A 20339-nucleotide genomic window follows, 5' to 3' on the forward strand; every position below is an offset into this window, starting at 1 on the left:
CCACACACATATTTTAAAAGTGTTAGAATTCAGTTACATCGATAGCAAATCAAAATGTGTTGGCTTATAAGAGTAAATTAATTTTCTAGTGAATTAATTGTGTACAAGATAACAGAAAACTACTGTTCCACTTTAGAAGGTGAAATTGGAAATCTTTACGGTTTAACATATTTGGTTACAGAAATTGTAAAATAAACTATAAAAATAAAGTTCATGCAGTGTAGCAGAAATAATTCAAACAACACGAACTAAAGTAAAATTTTATCTTGATGATGTGATGTCTATATATGCTTATAACTGCAGTTGATTTTATATTATATAACTTTCTTTAATAATTAAATCACACAACATCATTTGTATTGTTTAATACATGGGAGCATCTTCAAAATTCTATATCTCTTAAATAAATGTTCCTTTGAGTTAGATTAATAATCAAAGTAAGTGAATGCATATGTAGAAGCCTATAACCCAGAATCATTCTGAAGATGACAGTTAATCACTAGTTTGATACCAATTAATGAACAGAATAATTTCCCCAAACAATGTTAAAGCCATGTGAGGCACAGTGATTATTGATATTCAGAAGGTGGACTAAAACAGGTAGTTTCAAAGGCTTTATTCACAGAGACAAAATCCTATAATGAAAAAGTGGAAATGTTTAGAAAGTAATAAAATGGATTACTTAGAAGAGATAATGATCATATCATTAAAACAGTAGTATTAGTAGAGGTTATCTGTTTGAGTTTAACAATACAATATATGAAATGAAATTATTATATTATTTTATGATCAGCAATTTAATGTATAGAGGAGTTACAGTTACATTCATCATTCTCATACACGGATATCCCTTCTCATATTTTTTTCCCCTTTCCCTCCCCCATCCCTTCCCGGTCTTTTCTTTTAACCCATTCCCTTCCCTATTTCAAACAAACAGATAAACCTATATACAATATGCCAGAAAACAAAGTCAGATAGAGTAACAATATGAGTTTAACCATAAGGGGAAAAAAAAGAAGAAAAATAACATAGTACATTAAGAACAACAATCACATAAGATAAACTTCTTTCCATAACCTAGAGGTCCCATAAGGTTATATAGGATGAGACTAAATGAAATGAACTCTAGGATATGATTATATTATTTTAAAACATATTTTATCATAGCATTTTCTTGGAAGCTCATGATAAGGATAAGAATAATGTGATGTCACCTAACCTTATTTCTTTTTTTTTGTTAACTTTTTGTTCTAAGTTTCTATGAAGAGATTATGCTTTTTAATTTAAAAGATTAAAATGAGAAAATTGGAAGCTCAAAATACAATATTGACATTTCTCAAGATAAACTTTCAATCAAAAGTTAAATGTCAAACAGATTAAATAAGGAGTCTCACTGACCTTAAAAATAGTTGTAGGTTCTTCATTAAGATTTACTCTAGTTATTACTCTTCCAGAATCTTCTTCTATATCAAAAATACTAGCAGGGTATGGAAATTGTACATCATCGACTCTGTACCTTACACGACTTGCAGGTAGCCCCTAAAATTAAATCATACATCATTACTCCATTGTACACAATGAAAACAAATGTGCAATATTTTTAAAGACTAGCTTCATGCAAAGAAAAATAATCACCTTACTTTATATTTTCATATATTCGGGGTTGAAATGTAGCCAAATAGTATTACAACTTATGATATATTAGTGTGAATTAATTAAGTGCTATGTTACTATCAGATGACTTAAATGATTTATGTAGCAAAACATTGAGAGTTTGCATCGATTATCTTTCCTTCCATATCCTTTTTTTCATATGAATCATGTCACCCTTTCCAAACTAGTAAGTTCTTATATTTTATCATTTGCCACAATAATGTTATTTTTACTTATATTTAATGGTATGAGACTCAGAAAATTATGAAGTATAGAGGACTCTTTTTAGGGGCAGAAATGGGCATAGAATGGGAAGAAGCAAGAAACAATTTAGTATCTATTCTGTGCTGATTACTATGCTAAATGTTTACATAAATCACTTAAATTAAATGGTACAAGATACTTTAGGGTATCAATGATAAGAGAAATTAGACAAATAATAATATACTAATGACAACTAACATTTGCTGAAACTTTACTATGTACAAGAATTATAATGATGCTTGTGTACTCCATTATATACTTTGCTCCTGAAAAACTTGCAGGGAGATGAACAAACATCTTTTTCTCAGTCAGGCCAAGTATATATATTAGAACACCAAATAAAAGCTATCTCCAAAAGGAGTCGATCATTTTGAAGCACTAGAAAAAATCCGTATAATAAAAATAGTCAAAATTGTGTTGGCTGTCCTCACATAAATTATGGTTTTGACTGATTTTATTTTGAATTATTTAGAGTGCAAATGGGGGTAGTCCTTTAATACTTTTAGTGCTAAGGGCTTGTAAATCTCTTACTTCTTAAAACTCAAATAGTATAGACAAAAAAAATCCTATTTTGTGGCCAAGTTTTCCTTCAGTCCTATCTGTCTTTGATTACTAAATTATTCACAGAGAAAATAATCAAAATATAATTAATATTATCATGAGGTAAAAAAAACAAAATGCTCCAGACCTGTTTTCCAATTTAAGATGTGAGTATAATTTAGGATTATAGTCCAAGCCAGCATAGCATAATTGTTAGATCCTACCTCATCAATGACTAACATCAAAAGCTGGGAGAAAGATCACATAGTAGAGGGCCTGCTTAGAAAAAGCAGGTTTTAAGTTCAAGCTCTCATATTACAACACGAAAAGAAAGAAAAAGGAAAAAGAAACTTATCAGCATCTCTCATCTGTAACCTTGGCTACTTAGGAGAATCATGATTTCAGGCTGGTTGAGGTAGAAAAACTCATTAGAATTGATCTCTAAATTATAAAAAATCTGGCATTTATTCAAATGATACGGTGTTAACCTAGCAAGCAAGCCAACCAAGCAAGTATGAGATTCTGAATTAAAACCAGAGTACCACCAAGAAGAAAAAAGAAAGTAAAGAGACATCCTTTTAATTTTATTCTGAAGATGATGAATCTATTAAAATATGTCTTCCCTGTTTTGATATTTGGAATAAAAGGAGTCAACTGACACAATGTAAAATTACAAATGAAGACTATACAATTGGAAGCAATACAATTTAATCAAGGTAGAAGTCCAACACACCATTTGCAAAGTATTTCAACTGAAAAAAACCTTTTAGTTTGTTCAATTTTCTTTATAACTTTATCCTAGTGTCATAATTATCTTGAAGAGTGACTATTAAAGATCAAAAATTACAGAAATTATTCATCAAGACATAAGTATTGGTTTAATAGGAACATAGTAAAGCGGTTGCACAGTATGACTCATTTATTGTGTTTTATGATGTATAATTATAATGCTACATGGTATCTATAGCACACAATGGAAAGAAATGATGCCAACTCTTAAAATGCACAGACAAGCCTTTTTGAGAAATTACATGTGCATAGACGTTCTCAGAAAACCTTCCTTTTTTGATTCAGTTTTCACCTTAAAGCCTCCTTATAATCCATCGTCATTCTAAAGATTGAGTCCAAATGGTTTTGCTATGGATTTTCTTACTAGTTAAATATTTGAGACCAAAGGGACACAGGCCATCCTACATCATTAAAGTTTGTGCAAGCTGACATGCACAGTGAACAAATTCTTTAATATTTTCCTGTTTAGCTTTGATGCCAAGGAAAGAAACCACTGAGGTGTGAATATTTCCCTTCTGGCTGCAGGGTCAGAAATCAGAGTTAGCAGTTATACCATTGTAAGGCAGAGTTTCTGTTACATTCCTAGCATAACGTGCATCAATATAACATAACAGCACAAGCCTATAAAGGAAGAGATAAGAAATAGATGAGTGTGTTTGTATGTATATATGTGCATATATACATATAGTTAATTTATACAAGCATATTGCAGTGTTAAAAATACAAAGCTATAAACATTTCTGATTGTAAGTTGTTTCCACTGTTGTATACTAGTAGAGTAAGTACAAGCTATGACACAGATGATTATTGCTTATGCTGGTGCTCTATGAGTAATTTACTACCAAGTGATAATTAAAAGAATTAAGCTTTTTGAGAAATTGGCCTTGAATAGACAACACTGATTAGTGGTACCATGGCATTTTAATAAGTATATATTACAGGGAAAAACTGATAATATTTTTATTCTGTATAGAGCAGGAAGTGTACTCTAGAATGACTGAGATAGGTAGCAATGGCACCTGTGAAAACATTTCAAGTAATTTCTCACACAGACTGTCTCTACTCCAAAAGGCTAATTCTCAAAGGATTAGAGGAAATAAAATACTTCAAAGTTACAATTGTCTTTCTGTAAATATGCTTGCTTTAAAAAAGAATACTCAATATTTGAGAGCCATTTTAGTTTCTACGTGAATATTAAAACCTACAAAAAGAGAAGTTTCTAAACATTGATATAATTCTCACAATAGTATAGGTTTATAGGTAAATAATAAAGTTCAACAAAATTTCTGATATTAAATGTGCTGTAATTACTTCCTTACTTGAATAAGAATCTTAGAAATAAGTTGCTATACATTAAAAGGGAAGAATTTATTTATCAGTAAGAAGTTAAGCTTTGTAGATAGCCCTTGGTAAGATTGTCATTTTCACAATGTTGATTCTTCCAATCCAGGAGCATGGGAGGTTTTTCCATTTCTTTAGATCTGCTTTAATTTCCTTTTTTAGGGTTTTAAAGTTTTCATCAAAAAGGTCCTTTACATTCTTAGTTAAGCTAATTCCTAGGTACTTTATTTTCTTTGAGGCTATTGTGAAAGGAGTTGCTTTCCTGATTATTGCCTCATTCCTCTCACTGTTGGCATAAAGGAAGGCAGTTGATTTTTGAGGGTTAATTTTATAGCCTGCTACTCTTCCAACATTTTCAATCAGCTCAAGGAGCTTGGGGGTAGAGTCTATAGGATTCTTTAAATACAGAATCATGTCATCTGCAAAGAGGGATAATTTTACTTCCTCTTTCCCTACTTGGACCCCCTTTATACTTGCTTCTTGCCTTATTGCACTGGCTTGGAATTTTAGTACTATATTAAAGAGTAATGGAGAGAGTGGGCATCCTTCTCTTGTTCCTGATTTTAGAGGGAATGGCTTTAGATTTTCACCATTAAGTGTAATACTAGCAGTGGATTTCTCATACACAGCCTTTATTATACTGAGGAATGTTCCATGGATTCCTAGTTTCTCCAGAGCTTTTAACATAAAGGGGTGTTGGATCTTGTCAAATGCCTTTTCTGCATCTATTGAGACAATCATGTGATTTTTGTCCTTGCTCCTGTTGATGTGTTGAATTATATTAACTGATTTGCATATGTTGAACCACCTTTGCCTCCCTGTGATGAATCCAGTTTGATCATAGTGTATAAATTTTTTGATGAGTTGTTGTAGGTGGTTGGCCAGTATTTTGTTGAGAAGTTTTTCATCCATGTTCATCAAAGAAATAGGTATATAGTTCTCTTTCTTTGATGAATCTCTGTCTGGTTTGGGGATGAGGGTTATACTGGCTTCATAGAATGAGTTTGGTAAAGAACCTTCATTTTCAATTTCGTTGAAGAGCTTGAGGAGTATTGGTGTGAGCTCTGCTTTGAAGACCTTATAGAATTCATTCAACGCAATACCTATCAATATCCCAATGGCATTCTTTAAAGAAATAGAAAAGGCAATTCAAAATTTCATATGGAATAATAAAAGACCCCGTATAGCAAAAACACTTCTTAGCAGAAAGAACAGCGCTGGCAGAATTTAAATTCCAAACTTTAGACTCTATTACAGGGCTATAATTCTCAAAACAGCTTGGTACTGGCACAAGAACAGGCCTGAAGACCAATGGAATAGAACTGAGGACCCAGGTATTAAACCACAGACCTATGGCCACCTAATCTTTGACAAGGGAGCCAAAAAAATAGAATGGAAGAAAGACAGCCTCTTCAACAAGTTGTGCTGGCAGAACTGGTTAAGCACCTGCAGAAAACTAAAGTTGGATCCTTCTTTGTCACCCTGCACTAGAATTAACTCCAAATGGATCAAAGACCTGGAGGTAAAAGCTAACACACTAAAAACTTTAGAAGAAGGAATAGGAGATACACTAGGCCTCCTTGGCACAGGTAGAAACTTTCTTAATAAGGACCAAGAATCACAAGAAATCAGAGAATGGCTGGATAAGTGGGACTGCATTAAACTGCAGGGCTTTTGTATGGCAAAGGACATAGCTAGTAAATTAAATAGGAAGCCTACAGAGTGGGAGAAGATCTTCACCAACCAAACAACGGACAAAGGCCTCATATCTAAAATATATCAACAACTCAAAAAATTGAATCACTCCAAAACTAATCTCCAAAGTAACAACCATCCCATTAAAAAATGGACCAAAGACTTAAAGAGAGTCTTCTCTGAAGAAGAAACAAAAATGTCCTATAGACACATGAAGAAATGCTCAACATCTCTGGTCATAAAAGAAATGCAAATCAAAACAACTCTAAGAATCCACCTCACTCCAATTAGAATGGCGAGGATCAGGAAAATGAATAATAACAGATGAGGGAGGGGATGTGGCCAGGAGGGATCACTACTACACTGTTGGTGGGAGTGCAAACTCATTCAACCACTATGCAAAGCAGTATGGCAGTGCCTCAAAAGGCTAAACATAGAACTCCCCTATGACCCAGCAATTCCACTACTTGGCATTTACCCAACCATCCAAAATCTAGGGCATACTAAATCCACTAGCATAACAATGTTCATTGCAGCATTATTCACCATAGCAAAGATATGGAACCAACCTAGATGTCCCTCAGTTGATGAGTGGATCAACAAGTTGTGGTATTTGTACACAATGGAATTCTATGCTGCTGTCAGAAAAAATGACATCGCTCCATTTGTTAGGAAATGGAAAGACTTAGAAAAAATCATATTAAGTGAAGTAAGCCAGACTCAAAGGAACTTAGGCTTAATGTTTTCCCTCATTTGTCATAACCAGTAGAAACCTTGAGCTCTACTAGCAGAGATCTGCAATAGAGCAAAACCTTGATATATAAGGCCATATAGTATGAAGCTAATTGAAAGGACCTCCAGGATACTGAAACCAAAGCCGTTTAATGAATGATTGTTGTCCTTAATGTACTATGTTATCTTTCATCTCCTTTGCTGTCTCTTGGGTATCTCATATTGTTACAGTATCTCACTTTGTTATCTGATATATTGAATTTATTTGTATTTGGTTATTTGAAATTTGATAGGGAAGGGGGGAAAACCAAGACAGGCAGTGGGTGGGGGGTGGGGGGAGGGTGATGGGTACCAAGACATGTGAAAGGGTATCAATGTATGTGAATTAATGCACCTTCTATCTGGCAAATATCGTGTAACCCTTTTATTAATTACAATAAAAAATTATAAAAAAAAGAAGTTAAGCTTTCTCTTGTTTCCTCAACTTCAACACTTGAACCTGAGTAAATAGTGAACTCTATTTACTTAAGTCAAAAGGTCCATTGTAACTACTCATAAAAACACTGCTATAATCAGCATTACCCTGACCACAGGTTTAGCCTCTATCCAATAATTTGACCTGCTGCCTCAATTAAGAATAAAAGTATGCAAATGAAAATTACTGCTGCTGTTTTGTTTTGTGAAAATCTGAAATGAGTCTCTGGTGAACAGAATAGAAATATGAAGCAGTTTTTAGTGCCCCAAACAATCATTCAGTCACAGCTCAAATCTTGTGAGAATTGCATAAAGCCACTCCTGTCACAAAAGCAAAGCAGAATAAAACAGTCCTAACAGCATTAGTTCAGTAAAGGGGGAAGACACCCTGTGAAATTTTCTTTTTATTTTTTCTCTCTAGAGCATTTAGTTCTTCACAATATGCACTTTATAATTCTTAATTTATATTCAGTAATAATGCTCTCAATCACTTTCTGACTATACCCAGCTTTTCCCTCAGATACTTCAATGTATTTTGTTGTCATTTCATGATTTCCATTATGTGTTTCTCACATAATTCAACAGAAAGAGGCTGCTTTGAGAAAGAAAAGCAAAGATATAGGTAACCTCTACAAATAAATTATGTCATTTCTCACTAATAATAGTAGTACCTAAATTATGAGTAGTTAAATCTGTCCTGAGTATAAAAATGCATCATCACATGAAATTCACAGGCTTCAGGTGAGCTAAACATGGCCAAGATATATTATTAACCCTTTCTAGAATCCTATACAAGCCAATATCTAATATATTGGCACATTAATCAATAATGAACATTATAGAGATTAGCACTGATTATATATTGCTTCAAATCCCTTCTAGACTACTATGCTGTAGGCATATAGTTAGATATGGCATTGAAAGCAGGAGTAAATTTCCATTTTTGTCCTTAGACTTTACATTGTATTTTGAAAGAGAGTTCCTTAAGTAAAGACACAACTTGACAATAGATGCTTTCAGGTCCCTGGACTGGAATTAACACTGGAATATGGGATCTTTGAAATTAAAAAAAAAATCTTTAAGAAATAAATATTTAAAACTGCAGAAGAATACAAAACATGTAGCAAGGCCATCCTCAAAAATGTGTATACTGTACAAAATTGCAAGGGAAAATCAACCATAATATTAAATATATACTGTAAAACATATCTTTCCATTTTTTTTCTTAAAATTGAGTTTTTCTTTCACATTGGCATGGTATGTGCAAATCCTGAAATATTCTAATGCAAGAAAATTGACTTTCAAAAGTGACTCATAACTACATTTTGGATAATAGCTACCCTGAAATGTGTTAATATTTCAAGCATAGAAACTGAAATAGACATACTTAAGAATTTTACCTGAATGATTGTACCCACCATGTTTGCACTGAAAATCAAGAATCAAGTATAAAATGTTAAAGTCTATTTGTGAGATGGGACATGCAAAACTAAAAATGTCTTGTGAAGAAATATGATATTTAATTTCCCATTTCAACGAAGACGTTGATGTCTGCCTCAAAAGACAAATAAATTTCTTACTATAGTATCTCATCTATTCCATTGAACTTGACTCAATCTTAAATTCTGTGTTAACAAAACTTCCTAGGAAATTAGTTTGGTAAAATTCTGTGTCAGCTTATATACATTATATACAATAAATTATCATTTCCATTTTTAATTCTGTCTAGCTTATGATTGCCAGTGTTCTGAGAACAAAACAGGTTGTACAGTAAGCAATATGTGTTCAATGATATATATCACATAAAACTGAATTTACACAACAAATTTTATCATATAGTGTCTCACTGATAATTTATTAAAACATACTAAATATTAATTTTATATTTGCCCTCTATTGAGGCAGTCAAGATTATGACATTCTGCCCATCATATTACGAACACATGATAAAACAGAACTCATGAGGAACAGAATTATTGACTTAAAGGTCAGGACCTTCAATGTTAACACTATTACTTTCAAGACTTTATAGTCACAATAGGCGTTTAAAGCTTCTTTGTTTGAACTGAAAAATGTTACACCTGACATTTATGTTTTTAATAAATAAAAGGCATTAGAATAATGCTATTTATATTAGTAAAAGAAAACAATTGATCACTTATGTGATTCCTGGCTATTAGGGTTTTTTTTTGCTTTTCAAGCATTAATTTATACCAAAACCTCTGTCACAGAAAAGTATTTTAAACTTTAACATTCAGATTTTATGAGTATAAAAATATTGGGCTGGGTTTTTATCCTAATGATAGAGTGCTTGCCTAGCATGCACCAAGACCCAGGTTTGATTCCTCAGTACCACATACATAGAAAAAAAAAAGGCAGAAATGGTGTTGTGGCCCAAATGTTAGAGCTCAAGCCTGAGAATGCCCAAGGATAGTGCCCAAGCCCTGAGTTCAAGGCCAAAGAGTGGCAAAAAATACTTAGAAGGCACTTAGGAGTTTATAGAAAGGATTTTATATGATAATTGTAGGTGGTATGTTATTTAAAGTAGAGTAAGAAAGCACCATTAAGGAAATTTTACATAATTTTACTACAATAATATCTCCGTTGAAAACCTGTTGTTTCTAATGACATTTTGGAATGTCTCAGAAATAGAAAGATCTGTAGGAGAGAGGGCTCTATTAAATATGTTCATCAAGCATACTGAAGTTTACCTTTGCCAGAGTAACACATTGGATTTAAGTTTCATGCTGTGTGTACTTTTAGAACTTGCCAACCAGAAAACAGTGTATAAATAAAAAGGAAAACACTTGAATATACAGCCTATACAGATTACATCAAACCTACACCTTCCTAAATAAAAATGTTTTAAATGGCAATGATATCAAATATTAACAGTTAATTCCACATATATCTATCACTGGCAATAGATGAGTTGATAAGTCATACAGCTTTAATTCAAATTTAAACAAAGGCTTACTCCAAAATGTCAAAATAAGTCATAGTCATTTTAAATACAGCCTGTACTTGTGAATTCACTGAGCAAAAGGATTGAGATAGACAAGAGGAAAACTCCCAGGAGTCACTGCTGCTGTGTAGGCCATAGGGTTATGTCATGTATGACTACCCAATGTTTTCCTCATTAAGCTCAGAATATTTACCAAGGCCTTGTACTTACAGGAGGGTCTGCATCTTCAGCATAGACTGTCGTGATAGGGGTCCCCTTCACTGCATCTGGAGCCACCATGCCCTTGTAGATACGTTTACTAAATACAGGAGGATAATCATTCATATCCTGAAAAATACAATTAAGAATCCAGTGCTTCAGTGGTAACTAGGTGAAGGACAAAATGACTGCATTGACTCTGCCCATTCATATCATACAACCCATTTACCACTGTCAGCCTCATGTCCTCCCAATTCCATTACGGCCACATCCGTCAGGCACCCAGAGGAAATTGCTAGAGTTCCTATACAATATTAATGTGTGTGATACCAATCGAAGGGCATTGCAGTGCAATAAACAGTCTATCACCCTGAAAATGTACGTTTTAGAGGTTGAAGTGATACTTGAAACTTTCTTTCCGGATGCACTTTTAAAGGTACCCTGTAACACGCTAACCTGGGCACACCAGAAAAAAAATCTACCCCCCAAAATTGATGGTCTACATTATATGAGTAAAAATTATTTTTGAAAGTATTTTGTTGTTGATCTTAAAAATGGTATGAGTATGCTTCTGTAGCAACTTCAAAGTATTTTATCGGTTAATATATTCTAGGATAAATACTTTCTATTATTAGATAAAGATAAGAACATTTCAATGCAAATAGATTTATCCTAGAGTTTTATTCTCCATTTATGCAAAATAATAAAACATGGAATTTAGCATTACACCTTCCAGTAGACAAAAAAGTCAGTATTTCATTTATGGATATTTTAAGGCATCTATTTTATTTATGTATGTTGTTTTAATTTCACAATTTCATTGTTTTATTGTTGGGGTAATCTATAGAGGGGTTATAGTTACATTAGCCAGATAATAGGTGCATTACTTCTCACACATTGATACCATATCTCATGTTTTTGTCCCCATTTCCCTCCCCACACTGCCCCATCATCATCTTGTTTTCCATTTCTTGTTACAAATAAACAAATAAACATATATACAATATACCAGATAACAATGTCAGATACAGTAACAATATGAGATTAACAAAAGGGCAACAGAAGAGAAATAACATAGTACATTAAGAACAATCATAGAATAAACCTCTTCTTTCCATATCCTGGAGATACTTTCTTATAGCCTCATCCTATATGACCTTATGTATTTAGGTTTTGTGCTAATGTAATCCTCTGCTAGGAGCGTCCTAGGTGTGTACTAATGATTACAATGAGGGAAACCATGGATCCTATGTTCTTTTGGGTCTGGTTTACTTCACATAATATTATTTTTTCCAAGTCTTTTCATTTCCTTACAAATAGGGCAATGTCATTCTTTCTGATGGCAGCATAGAATTCCATTGTGTATAAACACCACATCTTGTGGATCCAATCATTTACTGAGAGTCATCTGGGTTGGTTCCATATCTTTGCTATGGTAAATAATGCTGCATGAACATCATGGTGGTAGTGTTTTTACTATGTCCTTAATTCTGGACATTTGAGTAAATGCCAAGGAGGGGGATTGCTGGGTTATAGGGGAGCTCTATGTTTAGCCTTTTGAGGAACCACCATACTGCTTTCCGAACAAGCTTACACTCACACCAACAGTGTAGCAGCAATCCCAACAGGCCACATCCCCACCAGCATCTTTTGTTACATTTCTTGATCATGGCCATTGTAACTGGAGTGAGGTGGAATCTCAAAGTTGTTTGGGTTTGCATTTCTTTTGGCCAGAGATGTCAAGCATTTCTTCATGTGTCTATAGGCCATTCTTGCTTCTTCAGAGAAGACTCTCTTTAAGTCTTTAGCCCACCTTTTAATGGGATGGTTGTTTCTTTGAAGATTTGTTTTGGAGAGATTCAATTTTTTGAACTCTAGATATATTTTAGATATGAGGCCTTTGTCTATTGTATGGCTAGTCAAGATCTTCTCCCACTCTGTGGGCTCTCTATTTAACTTGCTAGCTATGTCCTTTGCCATACAGAAGCTCTGTAGTTTAATGCAGAGTCAGTTGTCCAAATGTTCTTTAATTTGTTGTCTTTCTGGGTTTTTATCGATCTGTACCAAAGAGACCTAGTGTATCTCCTATTTCTTTTTGTAAAGTTTTCAGGATATCTGCTTTTACCTCAAGATCTTTGGTCAATTTGAATTAATTCTGGTGCAGGGTGACATAGAAGTATCCAACATGAGGTTCCTACAAGTGTTTCACCAATTCTGTTTGCACCCCTTGTTGAAGAGGCTTTTTTTCCATCCTATATTTTTGGTTCTCTTCTCAAAGATTAGGTAGCCATAGATCTGTGGGTTGATTTCTGGGTCTTCAGTTGTATTCCATTGGTCCTCAGGCCTGTTCTTGCACCAGTTTCAAGCTGTTTTGGTTACTATAGCTCTGTAGTAGAGTCTAAAGTTTGGTATTGATATTACTCCATTGCTGTTCTTTCTGTTAAGGATTATTTTTGCTGTCCAAGGTCTTTTTTATTCCATATGAATTTTTGGATTGCTTCTATTTCCTTAAAGCATGACATTGGGATAAAGATGGATATTGCATTGAATTTGTAAATAGTCCATGGCAAGATTGCTATTTTCACAATGTTATATCTTCCAATTCAGGAGCATGGGAGGTTTTCCCCCTTTCTCAGTTCTGCTTTAATTTCCTTTTTCAGGTTTTTAAAGTTTTCATCATAAATTTGCTTTACATTCTTAGTTTATTCCTAAGTACTTTTTTTGAGGCTATTACAAAAGGAGCTGCTTTCCTGATTTCTTCCTTGCTCTTTTAATTGTTGGAATACAGGAAAGCAGTTTATTTTTGAGGGTTAATTTTATACCCTGCTACACTGCCAAAATTTCAAATCAGCTCAAGCAATTTGGGAGTGGAGTCTGTAGGGTTGTTTAAATAGAGAATCATGGGACAAGTACATTTCTACTCATGTTATTTCATATATTAACTAAATATTGGTTAAGTGCCTCTCATTTTCAAAATCAAATGTCAAAAATAGGGGTGTGGTAGTGACACACACACAAAAAGATATCCAATTTTCTTGTACCTTTGCTGCTACTAACTACTATAGAAGATGAGTCACAGATTTGCTGGTAACTTTGTGAATATTAACATATCTACTTGGTAGAACCAAAACAATAAATTAACTTCGTTAAAACCAGACCATATTTTCTGAACCACTTTGTCATTTATAGTAATACATTTATGTATTACTGTCTCAATACATTATACTTAATAAAGTTTCAGGCTTTCGTTGTCAAAATGTTTAGATAAAAATTCAGATTTCCTAATTGCATATTTTTCTCTCTAAATCACATATTTTTCTTATTCGCTATTAAAAACAAAATACTATTTACACAGAAAAAGTAATATTCTGTACAATGAAAATAGAAACATAAGTTTACATGATAATTTTCTCTTATTGAAAAGAGTGTTTGATTAGAAATTTGTTTTGTGTTCACAATAGCCAATTCTTGAACTTTGAATATAAATTAACTGAAAATACTAATAAAAATAGACCTTGAGTGCAAATAAAACTGAAAAATCAAAAAAGCTTTGAAAAAACCCAGCATTTTCAACCTCTTCTATATGAAAAAAGGATAAATTATGATTTATAAAGGATAAATGCAATAAAGTCAAAGACCCAAAAATAAACCCACAGACTGATAGCCACCTAATCTTTGATAAAGGAGCAAAAATGCAGGTTAGAAGAAAGACAGCCTCTTTAACAAACGGTGCTGACAGAGTGGCTATCTATGCACATGCAAGAAATTGAAGTTAAATCCTTATATATCACCCACTACCAGAATCAATTCTAAATGGATTAATTATGTCCACGTAAAACCAAAGACACTGGAAAATATTATAGGAAGGTCTAGGGGAAACACTAGGTCTCTTTGGTTGAAACTTCTTAAGTAAAGATCCAGAAACAAAACAAGTCAAAAATGTCTGGAAAAATAGAATTACATCAAACTTCAGGGTTTCTGCATGGCAAAGGAAGATAGCTGGCAAGATAAATATAATGGCTAGAGAATGGGAGAAGATATTGAAACAAGGGCCACATATGTAAAATTATAATCACAGTTCAAAAAATTAAACTCTCAAAAAATTAATCCTTAAAGAAACAAAAGCATCTTTAATAAAGAGGCTAAAAACTTAAAGAACTACTTCTCCAAAGATGAAATAAGAATGGCCAATAAATACATGAAGAAATGCTCAACATCTATGTCCATAGAAAAAATGCAAATCAAAACAACATTGAGATTCCACCTAACCTCAGTTAAATTAAGGAAACAAAAAACTGATGCAGCAGAGATGTGCCAGGGAACACTATTACAAGGTTTAGGGATGTAAACTTGTTCAAGCACTGTTGAAAGCAACATGGAGGTTCCTCAAAAGACAAAACCTAGAGCTTCCAGCAATCCCTTTCCTGGATATTTATCCAAGTGACAAAAAGCCACCAGAACAATAATGTTCATTGTAGGGTTATTTACCAAAGCTAAGACATGTAAACAACCTAGATGTCCCCTCTGTGGATGAACAGATCAAGAAAATGTGGTGTATATCCACAATGGAATCCTATGTTTTCATCAGAAACCATGTCATTGTCCAATTTGGAAGGAAATGGAAAGACTGAAAAAATAATTTTAAGAAAAGAAAGTCAGATCCAAACAAACATAGGCTGTATGTTTTCCCTTTTGTACTAACTCGACTATGTCTCAGATATTCTTATGAGAGAATCACATGGCTCAATAGTTATGTGTACATGGCCATATAAAATAAGGCTTATTGAAATGAAATTTAACAAATGAAAACAAAAGATTTTTATTGTACTATTTGCCATTATTTTTTCTATCTTTCTTTCTTTCATTTATTCCCTGATGTCACTGCTTTAAAAAACATTTCTGTACCCTTTTTCTCTTAAATATTATTTGATTTGCAGCAAGGAAGGAAATCATAGAAATGTCAGGACAAAGGGAAAAGCAAGGCAATGGTGATACTCACTAGAAACTATGTTGGAAATTAGCTTTATAACTTGTGATGGAGGTGGGTCAAGAGGGAAAATGTGGGAGAAAACAAGGGAGCAGTAAGTGTCTAAAAGAAATGCAACTGTAAATCCCCTGTATATCATTTTTCGAATAAAATTTAAATCGAGAAGGAAAGATATAATGAAAGAGGCAGAATCTGAAAAGTAAATGAACTAAGGCAGTTATAAATATCTATAATAGGGCTTTGTAGTGCATTGATTGAGAGGGTAAAGGAAGGAGATAAACTTTTAAAGTGTTTGCTATACATTTTCTCCAACATTTTCAAAGGTGTCAGTTAAATTAATCAATGTATTGTATAAGTAAAAAGTGAATCTTTGGCACACCTACATTGTAAACTTTTGCACGTTAATAGAATCCTATTTCTGCAACTTTCTTCAGGAATTTGAAAATAAACTCAATATATTTTCTGTGAATCGCTTTCTTCTTGCACTCCTAAGAAACAATTACAACTTTAATACTTTAATGATAATTTCTCTCATTTCTTCCAATATGATGCTGTATGATATAACTGGTATGGAATTTAATGCACGCTACATACACACATATGCACACGTATGGATGTGTGTGTGTGCAAATATGCATGTGAGGAACTGAGACTTAAAATGAAAGACTGATGCTCACACTTGGCTTTGGCTTTTTTTTCAAGGCTGATACTCTAACACTTGAGCCACAGCTTCCCTTCTAACATTTTTCTGGTTAATTGGAGATAAAGAATCTTACAGTCTTTTCTTCTGGGGCTGGCTTTGAACTATAATCCTTAGATCTAAGCTGTTTATCTAAGACTACAGACGTGAGCCACCAGAGCCCAGATAGTTGTTTGTAATCTGCTTTGCTGAGAAAGTATTCACTAGGCACAGGAAGTCAATGTACAGTGGATGCTTTTTTTTTTTTTAAGTAATCTGTTCTAAGAAACTGTGCCCAAAATACATGGGCTACAAATATGTAAACATTATTAAGGGATTGATTCTGTTTGCCATTACCAGAATGGGGGATAAAGCAGTGAACTATATTAGGTTGTAGCAGCATTTCTTTACAGGATACACTGTACATAATTGGAACTATGATCTTTTAATTGTGATATGTTTGAATAACTAGTTGGTCATAGTTCTTCCAGTGTATCATTTTGCATGAGAAAATTTATTGCAATGAAGTGTCAACCAACCATCAATAGTTATTGTATTTTTGCTTCAGGGACATCTAGAGAATAAATATATAAATCTGCTTTTGTATAAATGCCTTATTGTGTAATAAATTAAGGGAAATCTCAATATCAAAACCTTCTGCTTCACTATAGCTTACTATTCCACTAGAGGGAAGCATTGGCAAAAAGATACATCTTGTATTTTAGTCAATGTTATCACTAAATCCTACCAGAGTTTGCTTCCTGTGGTTATAATTGTTGATCTGAACAGAAATTAGTTTTAGTGTTTAAAAATATCCTCTGAATGTTACAATGTTGTCAACTAGGGCAACACAAGAAATCTCATAATACCTTAAAAAAAAGATACACTAAATCTTATAATACTTTTCATGTATTCAGCAAACAGCAGTAAACCTGAGAGTGAAGTTAAATTAGCTAGCAGGAAGAAAAGATATGTTCCATTTATTTGTTCTCTTTTTTTAATTGTTGGGGTAAAGTATAGAGGGGTTACAGTTAGTTACATTTGCCAGGTAGTAGGTGCATTACTTCTCACACATTGATACCCCTTTTCATGCCTTTGCCGCCATTTCCTTTCCCCCACCCCCTCCCAATCATCTTGTTTTCTAAAGTACAAAGTAATCACATAAAACATTTTTACTTTGGTACAACTCAAAGAATTTTCAAAAGGCCATTTACAACCAAATTGGAGAAGACAGAAACCAATTGTTAAATTTGCAAATTGAAAACAACTTAAATTTTCCACACACAAAAAAATAGTATGACATTTACAAATTAAGTTGCTATAGGTTGGTCCTCTTTTTTTTAAGCATTAAAAAAAAGTAATGTGCACCCTCATTTTCTTAAATTCTGATGCATGATCTAGGGAGAGCCACAGTCAGTGTAAAGCTGTGAGTGGCATAAATTAGATACATCTGCAGTGTTAGTTTACTTTTAGACTTGATCTTGTGGGCTGTTTGACCATTGTGCCTTTTTAAACTTCCTTAATATTTAGGAACTGATAGATTCACTTATGGGACATATCCTACTGGTTCTTTACTCTGTAACCAGTTGACTCTTGGAATTGTTTTAAAGACATATTTATTTATTAATCAATTCACTTTGCTAGCCCTGGCCTGGGCATTGATCCTTGAGCTTCTTTTGCTCAAAGCTAGTATTCTACCACTTGAGCCCTAGTGCCACTTCTGGCTTTTTCTGTGTATGTGATTCTGAGGGCTTCATGCATGCTAGAAGTCTACTACTAGATCCCACTCCCAGTTTCTACTCTTGCAATCACTTGCATTCTCCATCAAGTTTTGAAAATAAATTGATAGGCAAGGCAATAAACACTTGTTCCGTTTTTTTTTTATATACAAAAGAAATTGTGTTGGTGCTTATTTTCAAAATGAGATTTTCCACATGCTTTCCCTGTGGTTATTGTTTTGGGTACAAATATCTCCTTAGAAAATACCATGCAATTACATTATCAGTAAAACAGCTTGTCAGAACTGTAAAGTAAGCAAGCAAATAGCAGAAAATTTGCAAGCTGAGGGAAGAACTTCCTTTGTGACAAAATGAGATTTGTTTGCTAGCCTTTCAAAGTAATGATATTATTTGTAAGATCTTCAGTAGTATATAACAGAATTTTATATTTCTATTTATACATATTATCCAGAATCATCAGGAAAAATGAAAATTAGGGACAGTTGGAATTTGGGGAAATTTCCTGAAAAGTTATTAGGATATTATTGATTGCAAACAGAAGGTAGCTTGATTGTCTATATGTGAATTAAATATCGATTAAGCTTTGTTTAAAAGGTACAAGACATAAGAAATAACTATCTTACTTCAGAGCATGATAAAATTCAACAAGTTGAAGTTGATAGATCCAGATAGAGAGTAAGGATGATTTAGTTGCTTATTTTTCAGTGACATAGTTAGATCCATTTTGAATCCACTGTTGTTTTTTCCATCAAAACAATATAAGCCATTCAATCCAGACTGATTCTATACCAGCCATCTCAGGTTCTAGATGTGCTTATAGTATGCATTATTATCCTTATACACCTGAGACACAAGGGTTGACCATTTCATTATGTAAGTTGGATTCTAGGGAGGCTAAAATGAAATTAGGTATCATTTCATTTCTTCTTTACCCTGAATCAATAAATGACTAATCTTTAGTTTCAATATTTAAGTGTTCAACCTTACCAAACCATTAGTCTGAAAAGGACAATGCTAAGATGCCCTCCATTTTCCAATGAGTCCAGAAACTATTTACTATCACTGATCCGTGAATATTCTTCCTACCTTTAGTCTTTGCCATCTGCTCATCTACCATGTCAGAGTCATAATCAAGAATTTTACTATGTTTCATTGATGATTTTGTGAACATACTTCTAAATTTCTAAATTGTATAACAACAATGTGTTAAAATAGCACTTTGGATACATTACTTGAGCGTTTCCAAACTCTTTGTGATTTACGGGTCTCCCTAGAACTTTCTAAGGTTTATTGAGACACAGAAATTCATCCCACAGAACACAACTGTCTGTGCAAGCAAATATGACTTTCTTACGTTTCTTACATTTTTTTGTGTTAGCATCAATTTGTTCCTGTACAAGCAGCTTCCATTTCATTTCTACATGCAATGAACCATGATCACATTCCTAATAAGTTGTTTATCTCATCCTTCATTCAGCCTCTTCTCCATTTCCTCCTCATCAAACACTCTCAACAACTTCCTGGGTTTTCTTTCCATAGAAGTACATAACATATTTTGAGTATATTAATTTTCCTTCATTTTCATGAATATATTGTGATTGTTGGAGTTCCAGTTTACAGAGATAATGTAAAATTTTACCTCTTTGGAATGGATGTATTTCTTGCTCTTTAGACAGAAACAAAATGTTGTTAGGTAAAAAAATTGGCAATCAAAGTGAGATACTATCTGATATATTGAATTTATTTGTATTTGGATATTTGAAATTTGATAGGGAAGGGGGGAAAACCAAGACGGGAGGGGGGTGTGGGGGGGGGGAACGGTTACCAAGACATGTGAAAGGGTATCAATGTATGTGAATTAATGCACCTTCTATCTGGCAAATATCATGTAACCCTTTTACTAATTACAATAATAAATAAATAAATAAATAAATAAATAAATAAATAAATAAAATTGGCAATCACAAAAACAACAGAACATCACATAGAATGTGAAACCCTGGGTATAAAGGATCCCAGTTCCTGATAAAGCTCTGCAGACAGTTTTGTTGTATGTGAAGATGGTGGAGGAAGGGGGCATTCACAGTTTCCTTTCTCAGGAAGCTGAGAAATGGAAGTAATAATTCAAGGAAGGAATTGCATTAATGCTTCTGATAGCAGAGAAGCTCAGGTCAACCATGAGAAAAGGTAGTAGAGCAATCCCACATTGATTTTAGGGTAATCTAAAATAAGAGAAATAATTCATACCTGTAGCAACTATGGCTAAGGAGGTGAACTCTCCAG

The 20339-nt window shown here is 33.4% G+C and overlaps 1 protein-coding gene across 1 annotated transcript in view; it reads right to left on the bottom strand.

Moving 5' to 3' along the window:
- Pcdh15 (protocadherin related 15) overlaps positions 1-20339 on the bottom strand; it is a 514067-nt gene that overhangs the window by 96676 nt on the left and 397052 nt on the right. The window contains exons 23-24 of the mRNA XM_090346943.1: positions 10664-10780; positions 1399-1539 (exon numbers count right to left, since the gene is read on the bottom strand). Of these exons, the coding sequence (XP_090203069.1) occupies positions 1399-1539; positions 10664-10780 (258 nt within the window). The remainder of the gene's footprint in view (positions 1-1398; positions 1540-10663; positions 10781-20339) is intronic.

The sequence above is a fragment of the Megascapheus bottae genome, chromosome 15 (genome assembly GCF_031878675.1).
Source record: "Megascapheus bottae isolate mThoBot1 chromosome 15, mThoBot2.hap1, whole genome shotgun sequence".
In the NCBI taxonomy this organism is placed as follows: domain Eukaryota; kingdom Metazoa; phylum Chordata; class Mammalia; order Rodentia; family Geomyidae; genus Megascapheus; species Megascapheus bottae.